The sequence below is a fragment of the Trichomycterus rosablanca genome, chromosome 26 (genome assembly GCF_030014385.1).
Source record: "Trichomycterus rosablanca isolate fTriRos1 chromosome 26, fTriRos1.hap1, whole genome shotgun sequence".
Classification (NCBI taxonomy): domain Eukaryota; kingdom Metazoa; phylum Chordata; class Actinopteri; order Siluriformes; family Trichomycteridae; genus Trichomycterus; species Trichomycterus rosablanca.
In genome coordinates this window covers 6,668,305-6,691,265 of record NC_086013.1, presented here as the reverse complement: position 1 = coordinate 6,691,265, position 22,961 = coordinate 6,668,305, and the positions used below count along the sequence as shown (strand labels likewise).

Below are 22,961 nucleotides of genomic sequence, written 5' to 3'. Positions count from 1 at the left end.
CATTTTAACTCTTGAAGGTAGGAACTGACTTCGGAAAGTCGCTACCCGGAGCGTTTTCAATGTTACCCTTTAAGTTAACAGCCATCGTTTAGCTGCTTGATAGAGAGGCGAAACAGTGTTTTATTCTAGAAACGGCGACTTCTGTAATAATGTATTCAGTGTAGTTACAGATTAAATTAAACAAACACAAAATGTCCGGTGGGGGTAAAAAGGGAAGCGCGATATTATCTGGTTTCAGGGCACTGGGACTTTACTCAAACCATTTAGCACACGTGGTGCGTTTTCATAAGAGACACCGGGAGTTCTATGTGGTGACAGCAGTTGGACAGTGTTTCCACACATACAATGTAAGTCATTAAAATGTGTTTACCTATAGCACCATGTAGCTAATCTAGTCGGTTAAAAATTTCTTCAAATACGGATCACTGTGTTTACTTTCAGTGAGGAGGTGTAATCATATGATATTACTAGTATACAGTGGCTGACATGGATCAATATATAAGATGTATTAACAGCGCTGATATTTAACACATTGTTATAAGACTAGATGGACATTTTACAATGTTGATGCTCAGTGCCCAAAATGCAGAAAAACAATCACTAGATAATGAGTACCTTTTAATGTCAGGTTGCCACTGTTGGGCCCTTGAGCAAGACCCTTAACCCTCAATTGCTCATACTGTATACTGTCACAATACTGTAAGTCGCTTTGGATAAAAGCGTCTGCTAAATGCCGAAAATGTAAATGTAATGTCAAATGGCTTTACACAAAGATGTGTAGGAACAAAACTATGACCCCTGAACAATAGAAAGAAGTCATTTGTTGTACGATACTGCCACCGTCTTTATTTTTTAAAGAACTGGACAATTTATAATTTGCAGAACGATCCACCATTTAACAAAATTCTAAAATAATGAAAGTTGTTTCGAGTCAATGGGTGGCCCTATTTTGTAATTGCTTCTAAATATTAATATAGGATTATTTGTATTTTGCCAACCCCTCGTAGGACTTAATTTCTACTACAATTGTTTTAATCTTTTCATGTTTAATGAGCAGGAAAAAAGAATAGAGAACCCATTTTTAATAAACCATAGAGTTGCTACAAAATGCTTTTAATGCCACTTGCATTTTTGGGTAAATTTAAATTTTACTTTATTCTCTACTCACTCTGCAGGTTAAGAAACTAGGAATTGTTGCTGTCAGTAAGTAATGGCAATTTATTTTTCTTACAATTATTATCTAATTAACCACTATACACTGATCAGCCATAACATTAAAACAGCTTCCTTGTTTCTACACTCACTGTCCATTTTATTAGCTCCACTTACCATATAGAAGCACTTTGAAGTTCTACAATTACTGACTATAGTTGATCTATTTCTCTACATACCTTTTTGGCCTGCTTTCACCCTGTTCTTCAATGGTCAGGACCCCCACAGGACCACCACAGAGTAGGTATTATTTATATGGTGGATCATTCTCAGCACTGCAGTGACAATGACATGGTGGTGGTGTGTTAGTGTGTGTTGTACTCTGTAGTGGTCCTGGGAGAGTCCTGACCATGAAAGGGGGCTAACAAAGCATGCAGAGAAACAGATGGACTACAGTCAGTAATTGTAGAACTAGAAAGTGCTTCTATATGGTAAGTGGAGCTGATAAAATGGACAGTGATTGTAGAAACAAGGAGGTGGTTTTAATGTTATGGCTGATTGGTGTATTTGTTTTATAAATAAGGCACCTTTGGTTAACATTCGTTTTGGGTTTTTTTTAGGCAATGCTCTTTCTACAGACATTACGTGCATTGCTGCTGACCGAATGCTTGTCTATGCTGCAAATGGACAAGTTATCTCAGCTTTTGCAAAGAATCGTGAGGTAAAGTATATATTAGATATAAAGATGATGCATGGACTGTTAATCTTGGTATAGTGGGTGATCATTTGGCATAGAGCATATTCTAGAGTAGAACTGCAATTTAGTTTTGAGGTTAAGATAATTTCTAATTGCTTGAATGCTTCTCAAAGGCTGTACTATTCATGTTTGTTGAATTTTTTTTAATTAAAAAAATAGAACTCTGCGACAAATGCAAGTCTCAAACTCTGAGACAAATGTGAAATAAGACTAAGGTTATACAAGTAACAATTTTCTGGAAGGTTAGCAGTTTAACAATTAGCAGTTTCACTAATATGTGAGGCCATCAAGAGTGAGTATAAAAGGACCATCCACCAACGGCTTTATCTTTGCAAGCAAGGATGGGTCGTGGTTCACTACTTTGTGCCAAAATTTATGAAAGAATTATCAGTCAGTTCAAAGGCAATGTTTCTTAGCACAAGATTGCAAAGAATTTAGGTATTTTACCATCTATGGTTGATATCATGAACAGATTCAGGGAGTCTTGAGAGATTTCAGTGCATAAAGACCAAGGGCACAAACCACTGCTGAATGTGTGTGACCATAGAGCCTTAGGCAGTATTGTTTGAGAAACCATAATGCTGTCTTGATTGATGTTATATTCTGCAGTACTTGTCACTTAACACAGTCCACCCCTGCATCAGGAAATGCAACCTTAAACTGTAGAAGGAAGCCATATAATAATCTTTCACAGAAACGCTGGCATGTTTTCTGGGTTTGAATTAATATGAGATGGACTGAAAGATAGTGAAACAAGTTTACATTTCTGCTTGTATTTTGGAGAGACATGCTGCTGTCAGAACTACGGAACTCAAAGTGTACTTTCCCAGGAACTCCATGTTTATTTCAGTAGGACAATGCCAGGTCTCATTCTGCATGAGTTACAGCATGGCTTTGTAGACATAAAGTGAGTGTGCTTGACTAGCCTGCCTGCAGTCTAGATCTGTCTTCTATTGATAATGTGTAGTGCGTCATTAGGAGAATTAGACAACGGCAACCCTTGACACCACTTGTATGCAATGAGAGTGTTCAAATTACAGCAGTTGGTATCTTCAATTTATATGCGATAAAAAGTATAATTAAAAAAAGCTTGTAAACATGCCTCTGTCCCAGTTTATGAGTTTGTTGCCGGCATCAGTTTCTAATTTGCTTTATAATTTAACGAATAGAATTAAGTCAATGATAACAATGAAATTTATTTTTTTGTCATGTTGTCTGTTCAAGTAAGATTCAAGTAAATTAACAAATTACATATCAGTCTTTATTAAATTTATATCCTTATACACTTATGCAATTTTGCCCTCACGATACAGAGAATTTTTAAGATGTTAAACTGTATTTCAGGTTGTCAACACGTATGAAGGCCACCAAGCTGACGTCAATCTTCTGCTGCCATTTGGAGACCATTTCATATCAGTGGACAAGGAAAATAATGTTATTATCTGGGATGTTGAGTCACAAGGTTCGTATAATTGTGTTATTAATTTAGGCATGAATTATAAAAATCTTTTAAAAATTGCTTGAACAGGATTGATTTGTACCTGATCGTGGATCTTGCTTAAGAAACCATTTTCAAGCAGTGGAACCATCATGTGGTATACTGCTTGTTTGTTTTGTTACTTTCAAACCATTTATATTAAGTAGGAATCAAATCAGTAATTTGAATTTACCAATTTGAAAGAATAAATAATTATATTGCTAAAGTTTAAATTTTTTTTTTAATTGTGCATGACATGAACATGGCCTGTAATGGAAGCGTGGACCCATAAATAAGGAAGTATGAAGTAGTCAAGTCAACTTTATTTATATAGCGTTTTTACAATAGACATTGTCTCAAAGCAACTTTACAAAATCCAGGACCAACAGATACAAAAACCCCTTGTTGAGCAAGCCGAGGGCGACTGTGGCAAGGAAAAACTCCCTGAAATTTACAGGAAGAAACCTTGAGGGGAACCAGACTCAGCAGGGGCCATCCTTCTTGGGTGGCCTGGAGGATACTTTAAATAAATAGGATTTACCCAAATCATACAAACACAGAATTAAATGAACTAAAAGTTATAACTTATTATTAAGTAAATAAATAATAATAGAGTTATTAATAATAAAAGAGTTATTAGTCAGTTCAGAATGTATTGAAGTCTGTAGTGAGTTCTTGTCATTCTTGTTGCAAATACTCTAGGCCCGTCACATCCAGCAGGAGCAGCATCATTTGCATGGTCGTCTCAACTTCAATCCTTAACCTCGGGTGGTTAAACAGGTTTCCATCAGAACCACCTCGGGGTAAAACAGTGCTAGTTGAAAAAATATAAGTTTTACAGAGAGTTTTAGACTCCAGCAGCCCTAATTATTACGAGCAGGTAACAAGGTTATGAAGGTTTTCACAAAACATCAGCGCCCATCTCCCCACTGTCATCAAACCTGAGTGATCGGATAAGAGAGGCAGAACGACAGCAACCCAACATCCCTGATCACCACAAGTTTCTATGACCAAGAACCCCCAAGCTCTGCGCCTTTGTCTATACTACTCAAAAGCCTGAGAAAATAAATATGTTTTTAGTCAAGACTTAAACATTGAGACTCTGTCCGAATCCCGAACAGAGGCAGGAAGATTATTCCAAAGTTGTGGAGCTTTGTAAGAAACCACCAGCCGTGGTCTTTTTAATTCTAGGAACTACAAGTAACCCTGCATCTTGTAAGCGAAGTGGACGCGTTGGGTCAAAAAAAAAAAAAAAAAAAAAAAGCTTAATGTGACCTAATGTATTAAAAGAACGACTGTTTTTACTAACAAAATTCCTGGCTCGTTGTTTTAGTACAATAAGGCTTGTTAAGCTTTGTACACTGCCACACTCCATAGGAAAATAATGGCACAGCCAGCGCAAAACCGATAGTGTTTTTTTTTTTTATATTATATTTGTGTTATTTTCAGTGTATAAGTGTCAAACACAACCCCATTATTTTCCATTAGCTTAAAATATATGCTGTTCCTTTGGACCATGGAATGCATTAACAGGTTTTCCATACATCCTTATGGGAAAAAATACCTTGCAACTCAATGCCTTTAAACTTGACGCCACTCCCAGAACGTTATGTTTCAAGGTACCACCGTAAAAATTTTAATCGGTGTCAGATTAGTAGAAATAAGACGAGTAAAACCCAAGTATGTAAAATAGGAACTGTGTGGGCTCCTGCTGGACTTTTTGTTGTGTAATGTGGCCTATATGTTTTGAATATGGGGTTACAATGCACATCATGTAGTGGCGCCGAGATTCTGAACTCGGTTCGAAACTCTGCATTGCCACCGGTCGGCTGGGCGCCATCTAGCGGGCATAATTGGCAGTGCCTCAAGCAGACAGGCTGTGTAAGGACCCTGATTGGCAGATAGAGAGGTGCCTGTGCAGAGTGCATAGGTGAAAAAGGGTTATGCAAAGGGCTGTGCGCAGGTCGGAGGAGACATAAGCAGCCATATTCCCACCTCTACTGCAATCAGGGATCCCCCAGCAGCGAAAGACAAATTGACTACTCTAAATTGGGGAGAAAATGCATAAATAAAATAGTAAAAAAAAGAATGCACATTATGTGAAATATTTTGAATTCTTACTGGCTTAGCTCCCTGTGCATTGCTGTTAGATACAGTGTATCACAAAAGTGAGTACACCCCTCACATTTCTGCAAATATTTTATTATATCTTTTCATGGGACAACTCTATAGAAATAAAACTTGGATATAACTTAGAGTAGTCAGTGTACAACTTGTATAGCAGTGTAGATTTACTGTCTTCTGAAAATAACTCAACACACAGCCATTAATGTCTAAATAGCTGGCAACATAAGTGAGTACACCCCACAGTGAACATGTCCAAATTGTGCCCAAAGTGTCAATATTTTGTGTGACCACCATTATTATCCAGCACTGCTTTAACCCTCCTGGGCATGGAATTCACCAGAGCTGCACAGGTTGCTACTGGAATCCTCTTCCACTCCTCCATGATGACATCACGGAGCTGGTGGATGTTAGACACCTTGAACTCCTCCACCTTCCACTTGAGGATGCGCCACAGGTGCTCAATTGGGTTTAGTTCATCACCTTTACCTTCAGCTTCCTCAGCAAGGCAGTTGTCATCTTGGAGGTGTGTTTGGGGTCGTTATCCTGTTGGAAAACTGCCATGAGGCCCAGTTTTCGAAGGGAGGGGATCATGCTCTGTTTCAGAATGTCACAGTACATGTTGGAATTCATGTTTCCCTCAATGAACTGCAGCTCCCCAGTGCCGGCAACACATATGCAGCCCAAGACCATGATGCTACCACCACCATGCTTGACTGTAGGCAAGATACAGTTGTCTTGGTACTTCTCACCAGGGCGCCGCCACACATGCTGGACACCATCTGAGCCAAACAAGTTTATCTTGGTCTCGTCAGACCACAGGGCATTCCAGTAATCCATGTTCTTGGACTGCTTGTCTTCAGCAAACTGTTTGCGGGCTTTCTTGTGCGTCAGCTTCCTTCTGGGATGACGACCATGCAGACCGAGTTGATGCAGTGTGCGGCGTATGGTCTGAGCACTGACAGGCTGACCTCCCACGTCTTCAACCTCTGCAGCAATGCTGGCAGCACTCGTGTCTATTTTTTAAAGCCAACCTCTGGATATGACGCCGAACACGTGGACTCAACTTCTTTGGTCGACCCTGGCGAAGCCTGTTCCGAGTGGACCCTGTCCTGGAAAACCGCTGTATGACCTTGGCCACCATGCTGTAGCTCAGTTTCAGGGTGTTAGCAATCTTCTTATAGCCCAGGCCATCTTTGTGGAGAGCAACAATTCTATTTCTCACATCCTCAGAGAGTTCTTTGCCATGAGGTGCCATGTTGAATATCCAGTGGCCAGTATGAGAGAATTGTACCCAAAACACCAAATTTAACAGCCCTGCTCCCCATTTACACCTGGGATCTTGACACATGACACCAGGGAGGGACAACGACACATTTGGGCACAATTTGGACATGTTCACTGTGGGGTGTACTCACTTATGTTGCCAGCTATTTAGACATTAATGGCTGTGTGTTGAGTTATTTTCAGAAGACAGTAAATCTACACTGCTATACAAGCTGTACACTGACTACTCTAAGTTATATCCAAGTTTCATGTCTATAGTGTTGTCCCATGAAAAGATATAATAAAATATTTGCAGAAATGTGAGGGGTGTACTCACTTTTGTGATACACTGTAAACCTGGTGTGCTGCCACTATAAAAGTCTACAATGAAAACACACTATTTAAACACAAAAGCTCTAGATTAGAGTCAGTAGTCCAAATTAAAACACCAATGGCTCTTTAGACATTAACCTACTTTCATAACAAAACGATTTGATTACGCTTTTAAGAAATGTTGCGCTAATGCAGGATTTTTTTTACTTAACTTAAACTGTTTGTTTTCTAGACATATACCTGCAGATTTCATTTGATAAAACATCATTTGAAGTTAGAGCTGTTATGCATCCAAGTACCTACCTAAATAAAATACTGTTTGGAAGCAGCCAAGGGACTCTTCAGTTATGGAATGTCAAATCCAAGTAGGTATTTTTAATATAGAATATTGAAATGTACATTTGAATAGCTAATTGTAAGAGTGTATATAGAAATGTGCCTAGTTCCTTCAAATGTATGAGGTGTAACTGTTTATGCAATTAAATCCTTTCCTCAGCAAACTTTTGTTCACATTTCCTGGATGGGGATCAGCAGTCACTGTTCTTCAGCAGGTTAGTGCTGCTTTTCTAATCAGAATTTAAAATCAACAAGTATTTATACTTAACTTGTGCAGCCTAACATGGTAAATGTGGCAGCTATGTAACAGCGTGAGAATAGCTAGCTCTTAATGTAAATTTTGGTGGCCAACAGTCCATTACAGCAGCTAACAAAAAAACAAACTGGCACATATGCACCAAGGGTAGGTGAGTGCAAGTCAGAAATGTATGCTTTTAAAGAAAATGATAATATTTTTAATTCAAATGACCTTCTTAACTTAACTTCGTTTTATTCTTTAAAGATCCCTAGTGATTTATACAGCTTTTTTATTTCCTGATAGACTCCAGCTGTGGATGTAGTTGGTATAGGCTTGGCTTCGGGAAAGATCATTGTCCACAACATCAAATTTAATGAAACTCTGATGACGTTTCAACAAGATTGGGGTCCAATCACTGCCTTATCTTTCAGAACAGGTATATTTTTAATTGTTTTTATTGAAGTATTAATTTATAACTTTTCTCATTTTTAGTATTATGAAAAAAAAAAACGTACAGAATCACATGTTGCTTTGTTAATGCATATTATATTGTTTGTGTAGATGGTCATTCAATTATGGCTGCTGGAAGTCCTGTTGGGCACATAGGATTATGGGATTTAGAGGAAAAGAAGCTGGTGGGTCAGATGAGAGATGCACATACCACAGCTATTGCTGGACTCACCTTTCTCTATGGAGAGCCACTTCTTTTAACTAATGGAGCTGATAATGCCATTCGGGTCTGTTTGCTTTTGTTTTTTTTCTAATAAATGTCATACATTTTATTTACATGAATGTTGCATGTTTGTTTATGATTGTGTATTATTAAATTAAATTGTGTATTATTATTAAATGCTATAATTCTCATTGTACATGGTTAATTGTACCATCACTTGCATTGTAAAGAAGTCTGATATTCTACTGGTTTTCATAATTGTAAGCAATATATCTCCATATAAGAGTTGTGTTTATTGATTGCTTGTCTGTATATGATGTAGGTATGGATTTTTGATGCAGCAGAAGGCGAAGGACGTCTTTTAAGATTTCGCATGGGACACAGTGCACCACCTACCAATATCAAGCACTATGACCAGAGTGGGCAAAACATTCTCAGTGCTGGTATTCCTGTTATTTATTTATTAATTTATAAATTTTTTACATACCACCTGCAAAGGTAATACAGCTAATAGGGAACAATTGTGTACCTTTTGGGATGGCCTAAATTTTAGCATTACTTAATTTTAAAATGTGATGTCATTTTTATTTAGCTTGAAATAATGGAAAACATTACGACATACAAATGTACAAGTACAAAATGTACTTTTCATGTTATTATTAAAAACACTAGTCATTTACAATTTCTGCTTTAGGGCAGCAAGGGTGATACAGCAGGTAGTGTAGGTGCTGCACAGCTACAAGGTCCTTAGGACATTTGGAATATTTTGTGTCTTCTGGGTATTCTGGTTTTTTCCCACCTCTCAAAACACAGTAGTTGTGTTGGCTAAACTTAATTGAATGTCTTGTGCTGGATTTACGCCCAGGGGATATTCCTGCTGTTCTCTCAGGATTAAACAATTAATAAATATCATTTAAAAAAAAAGTCAACATCTGGAAAAGGATTTCTAAAAAATTATTTCTTCATTTTTAATTTTTTTATTATTTGCTTTGATAAAGTTATTGTATAATTTTTTTTTCTTAAATAATGACACCACATTTTATTAGTAATTACAACAGGGAAGAAATGTTTCACAAACTTTACATTTTACCTAAATGTAATATAGTAATTGTTTTTATGTTTTTTTTTTATATATCGTTTCAGGCCAAGATGGATCACTTCAGTCCTTTTCTACTGTACATGAACGGTTCAATAAGAGTTTGGGGCACGGTAAGACATTCCTTGCTGAACATGCAGTCCAGCCTCCTATAGTCAGCTACAACAGTGAATCAGTTCTAGTGAGAAGTGTATATAGTGAGAAATACCTTTTTATATAATATACATTTGCAATCAGAAAAATTAAACCCCCCTCACCTTGAAAGATATTATGATGATGTGTAAAATTTAATAAAAATATACAACAAGAATTATCAGTACATTTTTCTTGTCCAAATTCTTTCAGCTTATTGAGGTTAGCACTTTTGTGCTGCAACTGTGTGGGACTTTTTAATCCCAGTGAAGATTGTCTATGGGATTTAATCTGGAAACTAAAAAAGACACTCCATGATGGTCCAGGACTGATAGCATCTTTGGTTGTCTTGGAAGTGTGCTTGGGATTGCTGTCTTTCTGGAGTACTCTTATCATTAAGGTTCAGCTTCACCACTGGAGGCATGTTGTTTCTCCTCAAAATGCCCTAGTATATCTGTTGATTCATGATGCCAGTCACATGAAGTCCTCAGTTGTTAACTCATCTCATGGTTGACAACAACCATCATCGTCTTATGGTTGCCACTGATACATTTGTCCCAGCCTTTATAAGTCTTCTGCTGTCCCAGCCTTTATAAGTTTTTCTGTGTTTTCCTGAGGAGAAGGCTTTTGAATGAAATTTTGGGCTTTTTCCCATGACCAGGACGGTTTGCTGCTGTGCCCCGTGTTTGGAACTCCTGGACAATACACCCAGTAGTGTATCTAGGAATGTTCAGGGTCTTGGAAATTTTCTTATACAGATTGTGCTTTTGGTGCAATAATTTTCTTTCAGCTTAAGTGACACTTCCTTAGTTTTTCACCTTGATTGCAACACCTTTAACACTTGAATCTCTGGATGTTGTTTATATAAAGCATCACAGCTGAATCATAATTTTTGAGTTCCCAATGGATCTGATCATGTTGTAACTTAACTTTAGATCATACAGACTAGCAACAGGTTTTAAGATCAGAGTATTATGTGATATTAAATCATTGTGACAGGGCAGTATATACATCATCCGCTTTCTTTGTTTATTATAAATCATTTTTTTGGAAAATTGAATATTTCTGATTGCATTTGTACTTACACAGCATATTAGGGGTACTTACACAACACCGTATTAGGGGTCCTTGCACATGAAACAGCAAAACAACTCAGTGCTAGGTGTGCTATTATTTACATACAGAATGGGGGTGGCACTTACCTTGCTGGACTCCTTGTCCTGCCACACCATTTTAAAAGCTTGCAAATTTGCTCAAAACTAATACACAGACATTACGGCTGAATCTCATCCTCACATTTCTACAGCACCCTGATCTGTTCAATGTAAATTACTGTGATTACATTGCTGGATTTTGGCCCACTCTCCTTTGCAAATTGTTTTAATCAGTTAAACAGTTGACATATCAGTTGACATATCACAGTACATTTGACATATCAGTCCAGGAATATTATTCTAAAAATCTTTGGTATCATCTGAATGTTTTTAAATATGTTTTTTTAAATATTTTTTGTGAGGGCTGATGGCCATTAAGCGTTTGTCTGGGTTCTTTTATGACCTCTTGAATGAGTCACTGATGCGATCTTGATAAAATGGTCCCAGGATGTTTCACCACTGTTTCAAGTGTTCTTCATTTAATTATAATTAATAATGGCTTTCTCTGATTTGCTAGTCCCAGATTTTTGTAACCCTATCCAACCTTCTGACTGTTAGTCTAGTTCCTTAACTGCTGAGTTACCACTGACCCCTGTGCCTTTATTTTAACAAGAATGGGATAGTGGCAGCGACTGATCCACAGTGTTTTGCCATCTAGACAACATCGTTCTGAGGGATGTCCATGTGTGTTTTAGTAAAATTATTCCAGGTCACATTCTGCATGTTATAAAAGCATGGTTTTTTAGAGTACAGTTGCTTGACTGGTCTGCCTTGCAGTCCAGACCTGTCTCCTTTTAAAATATTTGAAGCATTTTGAAGCACAATAGTTAGGGTGAACCTAACAAAGTGGCCAGTGACTGTATGTGTAAATGTTACATTAAAATAAAGGTTTGTAATATTAATGATGGAAATTAAGAAACACCTAGTTTTATGGAATGTTTCAACACATTGTAACTTTAACTTCTCACTCTTATTTTGCCTCTGTCCCAACTTTTGTTGGAGGCATCAAATTGCAAATGTTTATATTTACAAAATACAATTAAGCTGATCAGTTAAAACATTGACAAACTTTTCTTTCTGCTTTTGTCTGATAATAAAGATTTAAAAGAATTAACAAATCACAAAGATTTAATATAACATTATCGTATTAAAACACATCTCTGTTATTTAGTGTAAATAAGTAATTTTGTTCAGTCCCCATGTCAAGTGCATGTACAGGACACGGGAAAGGTTTAAACCTGTTTCCCTAACTGTATAATGATTTGTAATTATTTAAATCCATTAATCAGGGTCTTTTACCAAGAAGAAAGCCAGAAAGAAAGGGGTGATGTATGACACAGCAAAACTTCCACCCATCACCACTTTTGCTTCAGGTGTGTAGAGCTACTTTAATCATTTTTTTGTTTATATTTTTCAACTGTTGTATTTGGATAAAACATTCAAAATGACATTTTTATTTTTGGTCTTAGTTATGTGCATATCTGCTACACTGTGTAATTGTTTAATCTGTGTGACCATATATAGAAAGTGCTCGTCAAAGTGACTGGGATGGCATAGTAGCATGTCACCAAGGTTTTCTACTTACCACAACCTGGAACTATCAGAAAGGCTCTATGGGGGCTCACAAGATGGAACCAGAGCGTTTTAACAAGAACCGGGCTCTCAATGTTCATGCCACAGTCAGTGTGTTTGTTGTTATATTATTAATTTATGTACAACTTATTATGTATGTACAATATATTGCATTGTTTTTCTCTCTCTGACAGGCTGTGGAAATCACTTCTTGTGGTAACTTTGCAGTGATTGCCCTGTCTTCTGGACACATAGATGTGTACAACATGCAGTCAGGTCTTCACAGAGGACATTATGGAGAAGACAAAGGTCAGCCTTTAATATCAGTACTTTTATAGAAACTCTATATTTCTGTGCACATTATTACTTTTAAGGTTGCTCCAAACATTGTGGTTACTGAACAAAAACTGATCCAGTGTTGTGTGTGCGTGCAGCGCACTCTGGAGCAGTACGTGGTGTTGCTGTTGATGTACTTAACCAGCTGATGGTCAGTGCTGGAGCTGATAAGCTGCTGAAAGTCTGGAGGTTCAAATCCAAAGAACTTTTACACACAATCAGCCTTCCAGCATTACCTGCTTCCATGCTGTTGCACAGAGAAAGGTGAGATCTGTCAGTTGACTGGGTCAATCAAGGAGAATTGCATACTTTGTGCCTAGTGATTCTGGGAAACCGAACCCACTGTGACCCTGACCAGAATAAAGCGGTGGTGAAACATAAAAATGTAATAAAAATAAATACACATCCTATTGGTGCTGGAGTGGCACAGAGGACTTTAATTGGCCGCTACTGGCCTGCCATTCATTTACACATAAATTGGCTATGTCTGGGAGGGGGGATGCCGTAGACCTGCGAAGGGTAAAGTGATTAATAAAATGAAATATATCTTATTAAATACAACATAAATGTTATTATTACATAAAATGATTATAAAATATTCAGGATTAGTTAGGAGCATGTACCTGTCATTGTGCAAGCCCCGCCACCACCAAGTTGCCACTGTTGGGTCCCTGAGCAAGACCCTTAACCCTCAATTGCTCATTGTGTAAGTCGCTTTGGATAAAAGCGTCTGCTAAATGCTGAAAATGTAAATGTATACATTGGTTTAAACTAAATGTAAAAAAAAAATCTGCTTAACTGATTGCTTTGTAGTGGGATGCTTGCCATTGCTCTTGATGACTTCACAGTCAGTATATTGGACATGGAAACAAAGAGGATTGTACGCCAGTTTTGTGGCCAGCGTGGTCAGATTAATGATATGGTAAGTGTAAGCATTTTATTCTCCATTAAAAGGTCATACCATATCTGCAGTTCCACTTAGTTATATTTTCACTAGGAATACAAATTCTGCCAAATTCTTTTAACTCATAACTGAGTATCATTGGTCAAAACACTAAAATATATTAAACACATCACTAAGGTTTGTGTCAATTGTGGCATTAAGGTTATATTAAAATAAATAACTCTTATGATAGCAAATATGTGGAACAAATACCTGCACATGAATATCAAGGCCAGTTAATTCAGCATTCAGAATCTATATTAGTCAATAGTTTGCAGTCTATTACATCTAAATATGCTTATTAATAATGCAACCAGTATATTTATTATATTCAGAGTTCAGTAAAGTCTTTTCATCATGATTAATTATTAGACAAAGTATCAGAACCATGTTAGTTGAAAAGCTATTTAATTACTGTCGCTTCACTTTCTTTGAGGTGAATTTCAGATGTGCAGTTTCATGATACCACTGTAAAATGTGTGTGCTGAGAGTGTTAAATTTGAATTTCATCACAGCGCATTTTTATGTTTTATTGTTGCTGAGAAGTGCAAGCTCCACTCTCAGTTTAAATCTGAACCTTTAACAGTTTAAAAATTTATTTAAATTGCTTGCCTATGATCTTATTAAAATATCTTGGAATTCTAGTTGATGCATGTAACTCGTCTCGTTTAGACTACTGCCACACCCTTTTACTGTATGGAGGTAAATATGTAGCAAAACTTGCACACCTGTGAAAAATTTGTATCTGTAAAAAAAAAAAAAAAAAATCTGTACCTGTTGTACAGATGCAGGTGTAGTAAGTAGTGCAAGTGACTTGACTTGGTAACTACTACAACCTTCATAAAACCATTTTATGATTTGTTACTGTGCCCATGCTGTAGGGCTTTTTTCTGTAATTTAAGTGTAGTATGTGGTACGTGTCACTAGGTAACGACATAGTTCTTGTTTCCAGTTGAACATGCCTCTAGCTAATAACTACAACTCGGCTTCATGCTCTTTTTAGAGGCTTCCTTAGCTTTTCAACGCAGATGAACCTCACAATCACGGAAAAGCGTTAAATAAAAATTAACGGAAAAACTTTTTTGAAACATATTTGATTGTAGTTTATTCCTTGTTTACTGCAGAGTCAGTTTGTGCAGAACATGATGAAATAATCTTGAAATGTCAGTCAAATGTCCAAAATAAAAACAACTTTACCACAGTTAAACGCAGTAGCTAATAAGTTGACAACTAGCAAATACGTTATTATGTCCCATGATCCAACTACATAGATCACACACTACTTTTGGTAATTATTTGGCATTAGGCAGCCAAACAGACAACCTTTTCAGTGCAGTTTTGCAACAAGCCTACTAAGATAAATGTTGGAATGCTCATGGTGGGCAGATTTGAAACTGTGTTTTACTATCTCATTGAAGTATGGTAGACTGATGGTAGACTGTTCAGCATTATGGCACCCAACCTATTCATTTTCTTCTTTAAAACTCGGCTAAAAACCTACCTTTTCTCTCATTACCTCTTCCCTGCTCCTCTGTCCTAAGTGTTTATGTAAGGTGACCTTGGGTATTAGAAAGGTGCTATATAAATGCAACTTTTTTTTATTATTAGTTTAATTATTAAATTACATTATTAAGGCTTTTAATAATAGACTAAGATCCGCATTGCTCTATTTTTTTTAAATATATATATTTTTTAAGCTTGATTCCATTTCAGTCGGCACTAATTATCTAATACATCTTCAATGTTATTAGGAAATTACATGTTTCTTGGCCATACAGAGGTGTATATAGACGTGTATTTATTTGCAAAATGTTCAGTTATTGTTTAATCATTAACACCCGCAGAACACACATTAGTCTAACACTCAGAAATTATAAAAGCTTTATTTGAACACATGATTGCAATTCTGTTGCTCTAGGTACGTAATTAATGAATGAAAACTTTTTAAAATGTGTTTAGACTTTCAGCCCAGATGGACGATGGCTGATTTTAGCCTCAATGGACTGCACCATCAGGACATGGGACCTTCCCTCTGGCAGGTAACTCCATCAGGAATGTTTTGGCCTTTGCCTTGTTGATCTTATTATACTTGCTAGTGAAATTTGGCACCACCCAAGTGCCAAAGAGTTCACTCCTTTTAAGGTGGGGAAGTCCGGGTTTTTTCATGTGGTTTCACTTTCTGAATTACCTTGAACTACTTAATCTGATTTTGTGTGATGACCTTTTTGTCGAGTCATACAGTGTTACACAAAAAGCAACCTGTAAAATCATCCCTACAGAGATAATGCTTATCTTGTTTAGTGATGCCTAATATATAATGGTTTATCAATTGCTATTAAATCCCCTATCTAGCCTTGTGGTAACAAGACTTTCCCCTTCTTGATCTTTTTGCACTTTTACTTTCTGTCTCAACAGTTTGGTTGACTGTTTCTTGGTAGACTCAGCAGCAGTCAGCATCAGCTTTTCACCAACAGGAAACGTCCTTGCCTCCTCCCATGTTGACAGTCTGGGTATTTATTTATGGTAAGATTTTGTGTATATCATAAGGTTATTTAAGCATAGTTCAAGAACTGCAGTTATTGTTTTTATTATTAAATTATAAATTATTAAGTGCACAGGTATTCTGATCATTATGTTTAAGCTACAATAAAGACATGCTGATTTAATATCATATTACTGTGCAAATGTTTATCATGCTAGCCCATTACCATCTCATCAAGGGCACCAGCCTGGTTGTTTGCTATAGACACATTGGCTGGGTCTGAGGTAGGTGAGGCCAGATGGGATATTACTTCGTTGCTCCTGCGACTGTGACTCCTATTGTCCGGTTGAGGTGTCAGAATGAGAAGCAGATGAATAGTTGGAGTATAGCGTGTTCTCTGTGCGTGTTACATCAGACTGCATTGAAAAGACTTCTATGTTTATATTAAGATTCCTTTAAGACACAGCATTAACAACTATAAATAGACAACTGACATGTTTGTAAATATTATTTAAAAGACATCTAAATAAATAAGTGAATACCTTTCCAGTTTTTGTGACTGTTGCCCTGCAATTCAGGCATTTATTATATAGACCGATCAGCCATAACATTAAAACCACCTCTTTGTTTCTACACACATTGTCCATTTTATCAGCTCCACTTACTTTATAGAATCAGCCATAACATTAAAACCACCTCTTTGTTTCTACACACATTGTCCATTTTATCAGCTCCACTTACTTTATAGAAGCACTCAGTTCTCCCAGTACTGACTGTAGTCCATCTGTTTCTCTGCGTGCTTTGTTAGCCCCCTTTCATGCTGTTCTTCAGTGGTCAGGACCCCCACAGGACCACTACAGAGCAGGTATTATTTGGCACAATAATAGCACAACACACACTAACACATTACCACTATGTCACTGTCACTGCAGTGCTGAGATTCATCCACCACCTAAATAATACCTGCTTTGTGGTGGAACTGTGGGGGTCCTGACCATTGAAGAACAGGGTGAAAGCAGGCTAAAAAGGTATGTAGAGAAATAATTGTCAGTAATTGTAGAACTACAAAGCACTCCTATATGGTAAATGGAGCCAATAAAATGGACAGGTAGTGTAGAAACAAAAAGGTGGTTTTAATGTTATGGCTGATCAGTGTATGCTGTTAATTAGAAATTGCCTTAATATAACTTACATTTGCAGCTGTGTGTGGAATTCTAATTTAGTGACAAGTCAAGCAATTGTTTGTATGGTGTGTCTGGTATTTTTCTACCTTTTGGATGCAAACAAGACAACAAAAATAATACTTATTGTAGTGTAAGCATTACTGTAATTATCAGTGTGATGTTTACTGCTCATGAATGCTGTAGATGAGCACATTTAATATTTTAATAAGCTAATTAAAAAGTGAAAATGATTTAATGTTTTGGACATAAGAGTATTTCCTCTGTTTTTATATTTTCAACACACTGCTCTGGTGTTTTTTGTTAACATTTAAGTAGTGTTCAGAGACACTTTTCAAAATGTCTAGAAAGGCCTTTTATATATTTAGAGGTTAAAATACAGTGGTGTTCAAAAAAATAGCAGTGATTTTAAAAAAGTGAATAAAGCACAAAATCATTATAATAACTTTTATTTCCATGAATGCAAATGCACTGAAAATACTACACTTTCAATTCTAAATCAAAACATTAACAAAATTTAGCCAGTTTGTGTTAATCCTTTACAGAAAGTTAAGAAAAATGAATATTAGGCTGTTCAAAAAAAAATAGTGCCAGCATTTTTCTTTAAAAACTCAAAAAATGTATCTATAACATGAAAAAATGTTTGAGGTTTTACTTTACTTTAAATTACTGAACTAATATTTAGTGGCATAACAATTGTTTCCGAGATCTGTGGTGCATGGAGTCGACCAACTTCTGGCACCTCTGAACAGGTATCCAGTCCAGGATGATTAGACTACATTCCACAGTTCTTCTGCATTTTTGGGTTTTGCCTCAAAAAAACGCGTTTCAGATGTCAGCCCACAAGTTCTCTGTGGAATTGAAGTCAGGGGATTGGGCTGGCCACTCAATGACCCAAAACATCTTGGTTACAGACAAACAAGATTGAGGTAATAGTCATGATGAAACACCCATGTTAAGGACATTTCTTCTTTGACATAGGGCAACATGATCTCCTCAAGTATTCTGATATATTTAAATTGATTCATGATCCCTCGTATTCGATAAATAGGCATAACACCATCCCCATATCATCATTTTGTACCACCTTGCTTAACTGTCTTTACAGTGTACTTTGGCTTGAATTCAGTGCTCAGGGGTCGTCTGACATACTGTCTACGGCCACTAGACCCAAAAAGAACAATTTTGCTTTCATCAGTCCACAAAATGTTGAGCCATTTCTCTTTGGACCAGTCAGTGTGTTCCTTGGCAAATTCAGGACGTGTCTTTTTCTTAACAACGAAACTTTGCTAGGAGTTCTTGCTGGTAAATTGTCTTCACTTAATCATCTTCTGTACTCACTGGTAACTTCAGATGTTCCTTGATCTTTCTGGAGGTGATTACTGGCTGAACGTTTGCCATTTTGGCTATTCTTTGATCCAATCGAACTGTAGTTCCACGCTTTCTTCTGAGTCTTTCAGGGTATGGTTGTCACTTTAAGGCATTTGAGATCATTTTAGCTGAGCAGCCTATAATCTGCTGCACGTGTCTGTATGTTTTTTCCCTCTACAATCAACTTTTTAATCAAAGTACACTGTTCATCAGAACAGTGTCTGGAACAACCCATTTTACTCAGTGTTTCAGAAGGAAATGCGCTATGACCAAGCTGTGCAACATTTGCCACCCTCCTACCTTAAATAAGGGCCAAAATTGACACCCGTTCTTCTGCAAAATGAATGACTTCACCAATTGAACTCCTTACTGCTATTATTTTGAACAACCCCCTTTCAATCAATGCTTCGATTACTCAGAATGAGTGGCATGCATGTCCTAATTGTTGGGTTTGTTTTGTTTATAATGCTCTACTGCACTTTCAAGTAAATTTTTTGCTAAAAACATTGATTTATCAGGTTAATGGTGTTGGACAGCTATTTTTTTGAACACCACTGTACATTTCTGAAAATCATGGCTTTTTGTTCCAGGTCCAACAACGCATTGTGTAGTTTGGTTTCATTGCGCCCTCTACCTGCAGACTATGAACCTACTGTTATCATGCTACCTGGCACTTGCCCAAGCAAAGGCAAGTTAATATGTACTGTAATATTTTATTCTTGAGACAATAGTAATTAGTAATAATTTGTAGCAAGAGTAATTTTGTAATTCAACCTAAAACCAGGGAATTTCTGCGTTTTGTTGACTTGACAGATGATGAAGAGGAGGACTTAATATCAGAAAGTTTAGAAATGGACGAGTATGTGTCTCCAGCACAGCTGGATGAAAAGCTGGTCACACTCTCTCTGCTGCCTGATTCCCGCTGGAAAAACCTTTTACATCTGGACATTATTAAGGTGAGTGTTACATGTTTGCCTGAATATAAAAGACACTTTATCATGCTTTTATTGAAGGAGATTTTCAACTGAATTTTGTTGCTACAGAAAAAGAACAAGCCAAAAGAAGCCCCCAAAGTGCCAGGAGCAGCCCCTTTTTTCATCCCTACCATTCCAGGGCTGGTACCTCAGTTCGCGCTACCTGATAAGTGTTCAGGAGAACAGGTCATCACATTATTATTATTATTATTATTATTATTATTATACTACTACAATTTTTGAATAGATAATTTGTATAGTATTTAGACTTGTATTAGGACTTGTGACATTCTGAATTTACTTTATAGGATTATCATTAGTTCTTATTTTCTGCTGATATCTTCTTAACAGTCAAAGGTGGTCAACTTTGGAGTTCTGACCCAAAGGTCTAGTTTCTACCTACAGCTTGAAGAGGCACTAGACAATAATCTTTGTAAGGCCAATAACTATGTGTGTTTAATCTTTTGCCTAATTTGGTTCCAAATATCTAAATATATTTGTGAATAATGGCAAATTATCTTAATGTTTTTCAGATGAGGGCCCACTGAAGCACCTGAAGGAGTTGGGTCCTTCTGCTATTGACACAGAGCTGCGTTCATTGGCACCAGATATGGGTGGAGATATTCATGTAATGCAAAGTTTCCTCAGGATGATTGGCACCATGCTGCAGTTGAAGCAAGATTTTGACCTGGCTCAGGCCTACTTAGCACTCTTCCTCAAAGTATGACTTTCTGATTCATCACACTTTATTACCTTGTTTAAAGTTTGATACAAAAAGAATTAATAATAACATATCACCAGTGCAGAGTATAGCATGAGCAACAATTACAAACAAAATCAGAAAAAGTTGGCACAGTATGGAAAATGCAAATAAAATAAAAATGCAGTGTTCCTTACATTTACTTTGACTTTTATTTGATTGCAGACAGTTTGAACCCAAGATATTTCATGTTTTGTCTGCTCAACTTCATTTAATTTGTTAATATACCAAAAAAATTTGGGACAGAGGCAATTTAGGGCTAGTAATGAGGTGAAAAAACTAAATAATGATGTTATTTTAAACAGCTGATTGTAATCATGGTTTGGTACAAAAGCAGCATCTAAGAAAGGCTGAGTCTTTGATGAGCAGAGATGATCAGAGGATCTCCAGTTTGTCAACAAATGTGTGAAAAAATTATTGAAATGTTTGGAAAGATTGGAAGGGATTTGCATATTTCTTTTTCTACAGTGCATAATATCATTAAACGATTCAAGGAATCGGGAGGAATTTCAGTGCATAAAGGCCAAGGGTGCAAGCTTAAGCTGAACGCCCGTGATCTTTGATCCCTCAGACGGCACTGCATCAAGAACCGCCACTCAACACTAGCTGATATAACCACATGGGCAAGAGATTACTTTGGCAAACCTTTGTCAAGCACTACAATACAGAGTTACATGCACAAATGCCACTTAAAACTTTACTGTGCAAAAAAGAATATCTATGTTAACCATGACCAGAAGCGACGTTGACTTTTACTGGGCTCTGAGGAATCTAGGACGGACCATCACACAGTGGAAACCTGTATTGTGGTCAGATGAATCAGCATTCCAGGTCTTTTTTGGAAAAAATGGACGCCGTGTGCTCCGGACCAAAGATGAAAAGGACCATGCAGACTAATATCAGCAACAAGTCCAAAAGCCAGGGTCTGTCATGGTATGGGGCTGTGTCAGTGCCCTTGGCAAAGGTCATTTACACATTTGTGATGGCAGCATTAATGCAGAAAAGTACATTGACATCTTAGAGCAACATATGCTGCCTTCAAGATGTCATCTTTTCCAGGGATGTCCATGCATTTTTCAACAAGACAATGCAAAACCACATGCTGCACACATTACAAAGGCATGGCTGTGGAAGAAGAGGGTACAGGTACTGGACTGGCCTGCCTGTAGTCCTGACCTGTCCCCAATAGAAAATTTTGAAACAAAAAATGCGACAACGATGACCCTGTACTGTTGCACATCTTAAGACAAAGGTGTTTGCAGGAAGAATGGGACAAAATAAAACCTGAAACACTAAATTGCTTGGTATCCTCCGTGCCATAACGTCTTTTAAGTGTGGTGAAAAGGAATGGCAACATTACAAAGTGGTAAATGCTTTACTGTCCCAACTTTTATTGGAATATGTTGCAGGCCTGAAATACAGGAATGGATGTTTATTAATAAATGAAATATCTCAGGTTTATACTGTCTTTAATGAAATAAAAGTCAAAGTAAATGTAAGGAACACTGCATTTTTATTTTACTTGCATTTTTCATACTGTCCCAACTTTTTCTGATTTGGGGTTGTATTAGAGCTTAAAGGGGACATAATACACTAAATGTAGTCAGCATGAAAATACAAGATGGTTTCCCACTGTGAAACAGTCAGTGAAACTAGATTAATAATATTAAGCCATTTAAATTACATTTTTCAAACAACAAGTGTAAGGCTGTATAGCATAGCATGTGACGTCATGGTGTTGGTTGTCTTGGTAGACTTACATTATTTTACATTAGTGTTAATGTAGAAAATCTGTCTTACTTGTCCACTACAGCTAGCAAATGGGTGATATGAACTTGCTTTAACTTTTTAAATGCCACATAAACACAGCAAACACAGAACAAATCTTTAGTAAATTGATTTGAATGAAGTTTGTTTGTAGTTAACTCATTTATTTTATTTTAGCTTCACCTTGGATTAATTGCAAAGCAGCCTCTCCTGAAGGAGGAGACAGAAAAAGTGCTTGACCTGTTAGATGAGAGATGGACTTCAGTCCAGACACTTATGAAACAAAGCATGTGCCTTCTATCCTACATCAAGAGTGCTCTGCTGTAGGAAGTCCACATGCACCCTTGCCCTGGATTATTTTTTTAATGTTTTTTTTTTCTATTGTTAAATAATATTTTGTGCAAGTGTATTAGATTTTTGTTGCATATGCTTGTAATAAAAAAATACATTGTACAAGTGGCTTGTTATAATTTTTAAGACATCTACAGTGATGTGAAAATATGTTAACTATTTCTAATTTAATTGTTTCAGATCTTCCAACTAATTTCAATATAAGATAAAGACAACACAAGAACACAAAGCTTTTTAAATGATCATTCATTTTATTGGGCATTTAAAGTTTAAATATTGTATATTTGTATAAAATTATTTATTTATTTATTATTTAAGATTAATTCAAAACCTATATCACCCACATGGAAAAGTAATTGCCCCCTTCACCTAATAACCATGGCAGTAATAACTGCAACATTTGCAATAACTTGCAATGAATCTTTTGCATTGCTGATTTTTGGTTTAGTCTTTCCCTTTGTTCACAATCCTCACACCCACCTCCAT

General features: G+C 36.8%; 1 protein-coding gene across 1 annotated transcript; it reads left to right on the top strand.

Annotated features, from left to right (window-relative positions):
* The first annotated feature begins 84 nt into the window (after positions 1-84).
* wdr36 (WD repeat domain 36) lies at positions 85-22,580 on the top strand. The gene is made up of 23 exons (XM_062988519.1): positions 85-347; positions 1,176-1,203; positions 1,773-1,873; positions 3,254-3,371; positions 7,342-7,474; positions 7,606-7,660; positions 7,987-8,119; positions 8,245-8,420; positions 8,679-8,799; positions 9,500-9,565; positions 12,028-12,111; positions 12,263-12,417; positions 12,505-12,619; positions 12,745-12,910; positions 13,460-13,568; positions 15,549-15,628; positions 16,005-16,112; positions 19,214-19,311; positions 19,437-19,579; positions 19,667-19,783; positions 19,949-20,030; positions 20,131-20,318; positions 22,302-22,580. The coding sequence occupies exons 1-23, from the start codon at positions 192-194 to the stop codon at positions 22,449-22,451; spliced, it is 2,682 nt and encodes an 893-aa protein (XP_062844589.1). The 5' UTR covers positions 85-191; the 3' UTR covers positions 22,452-22,580.
* The last annotated feature ends 381 nt before the right edge of the window (positions 22,581-22,961 follow it).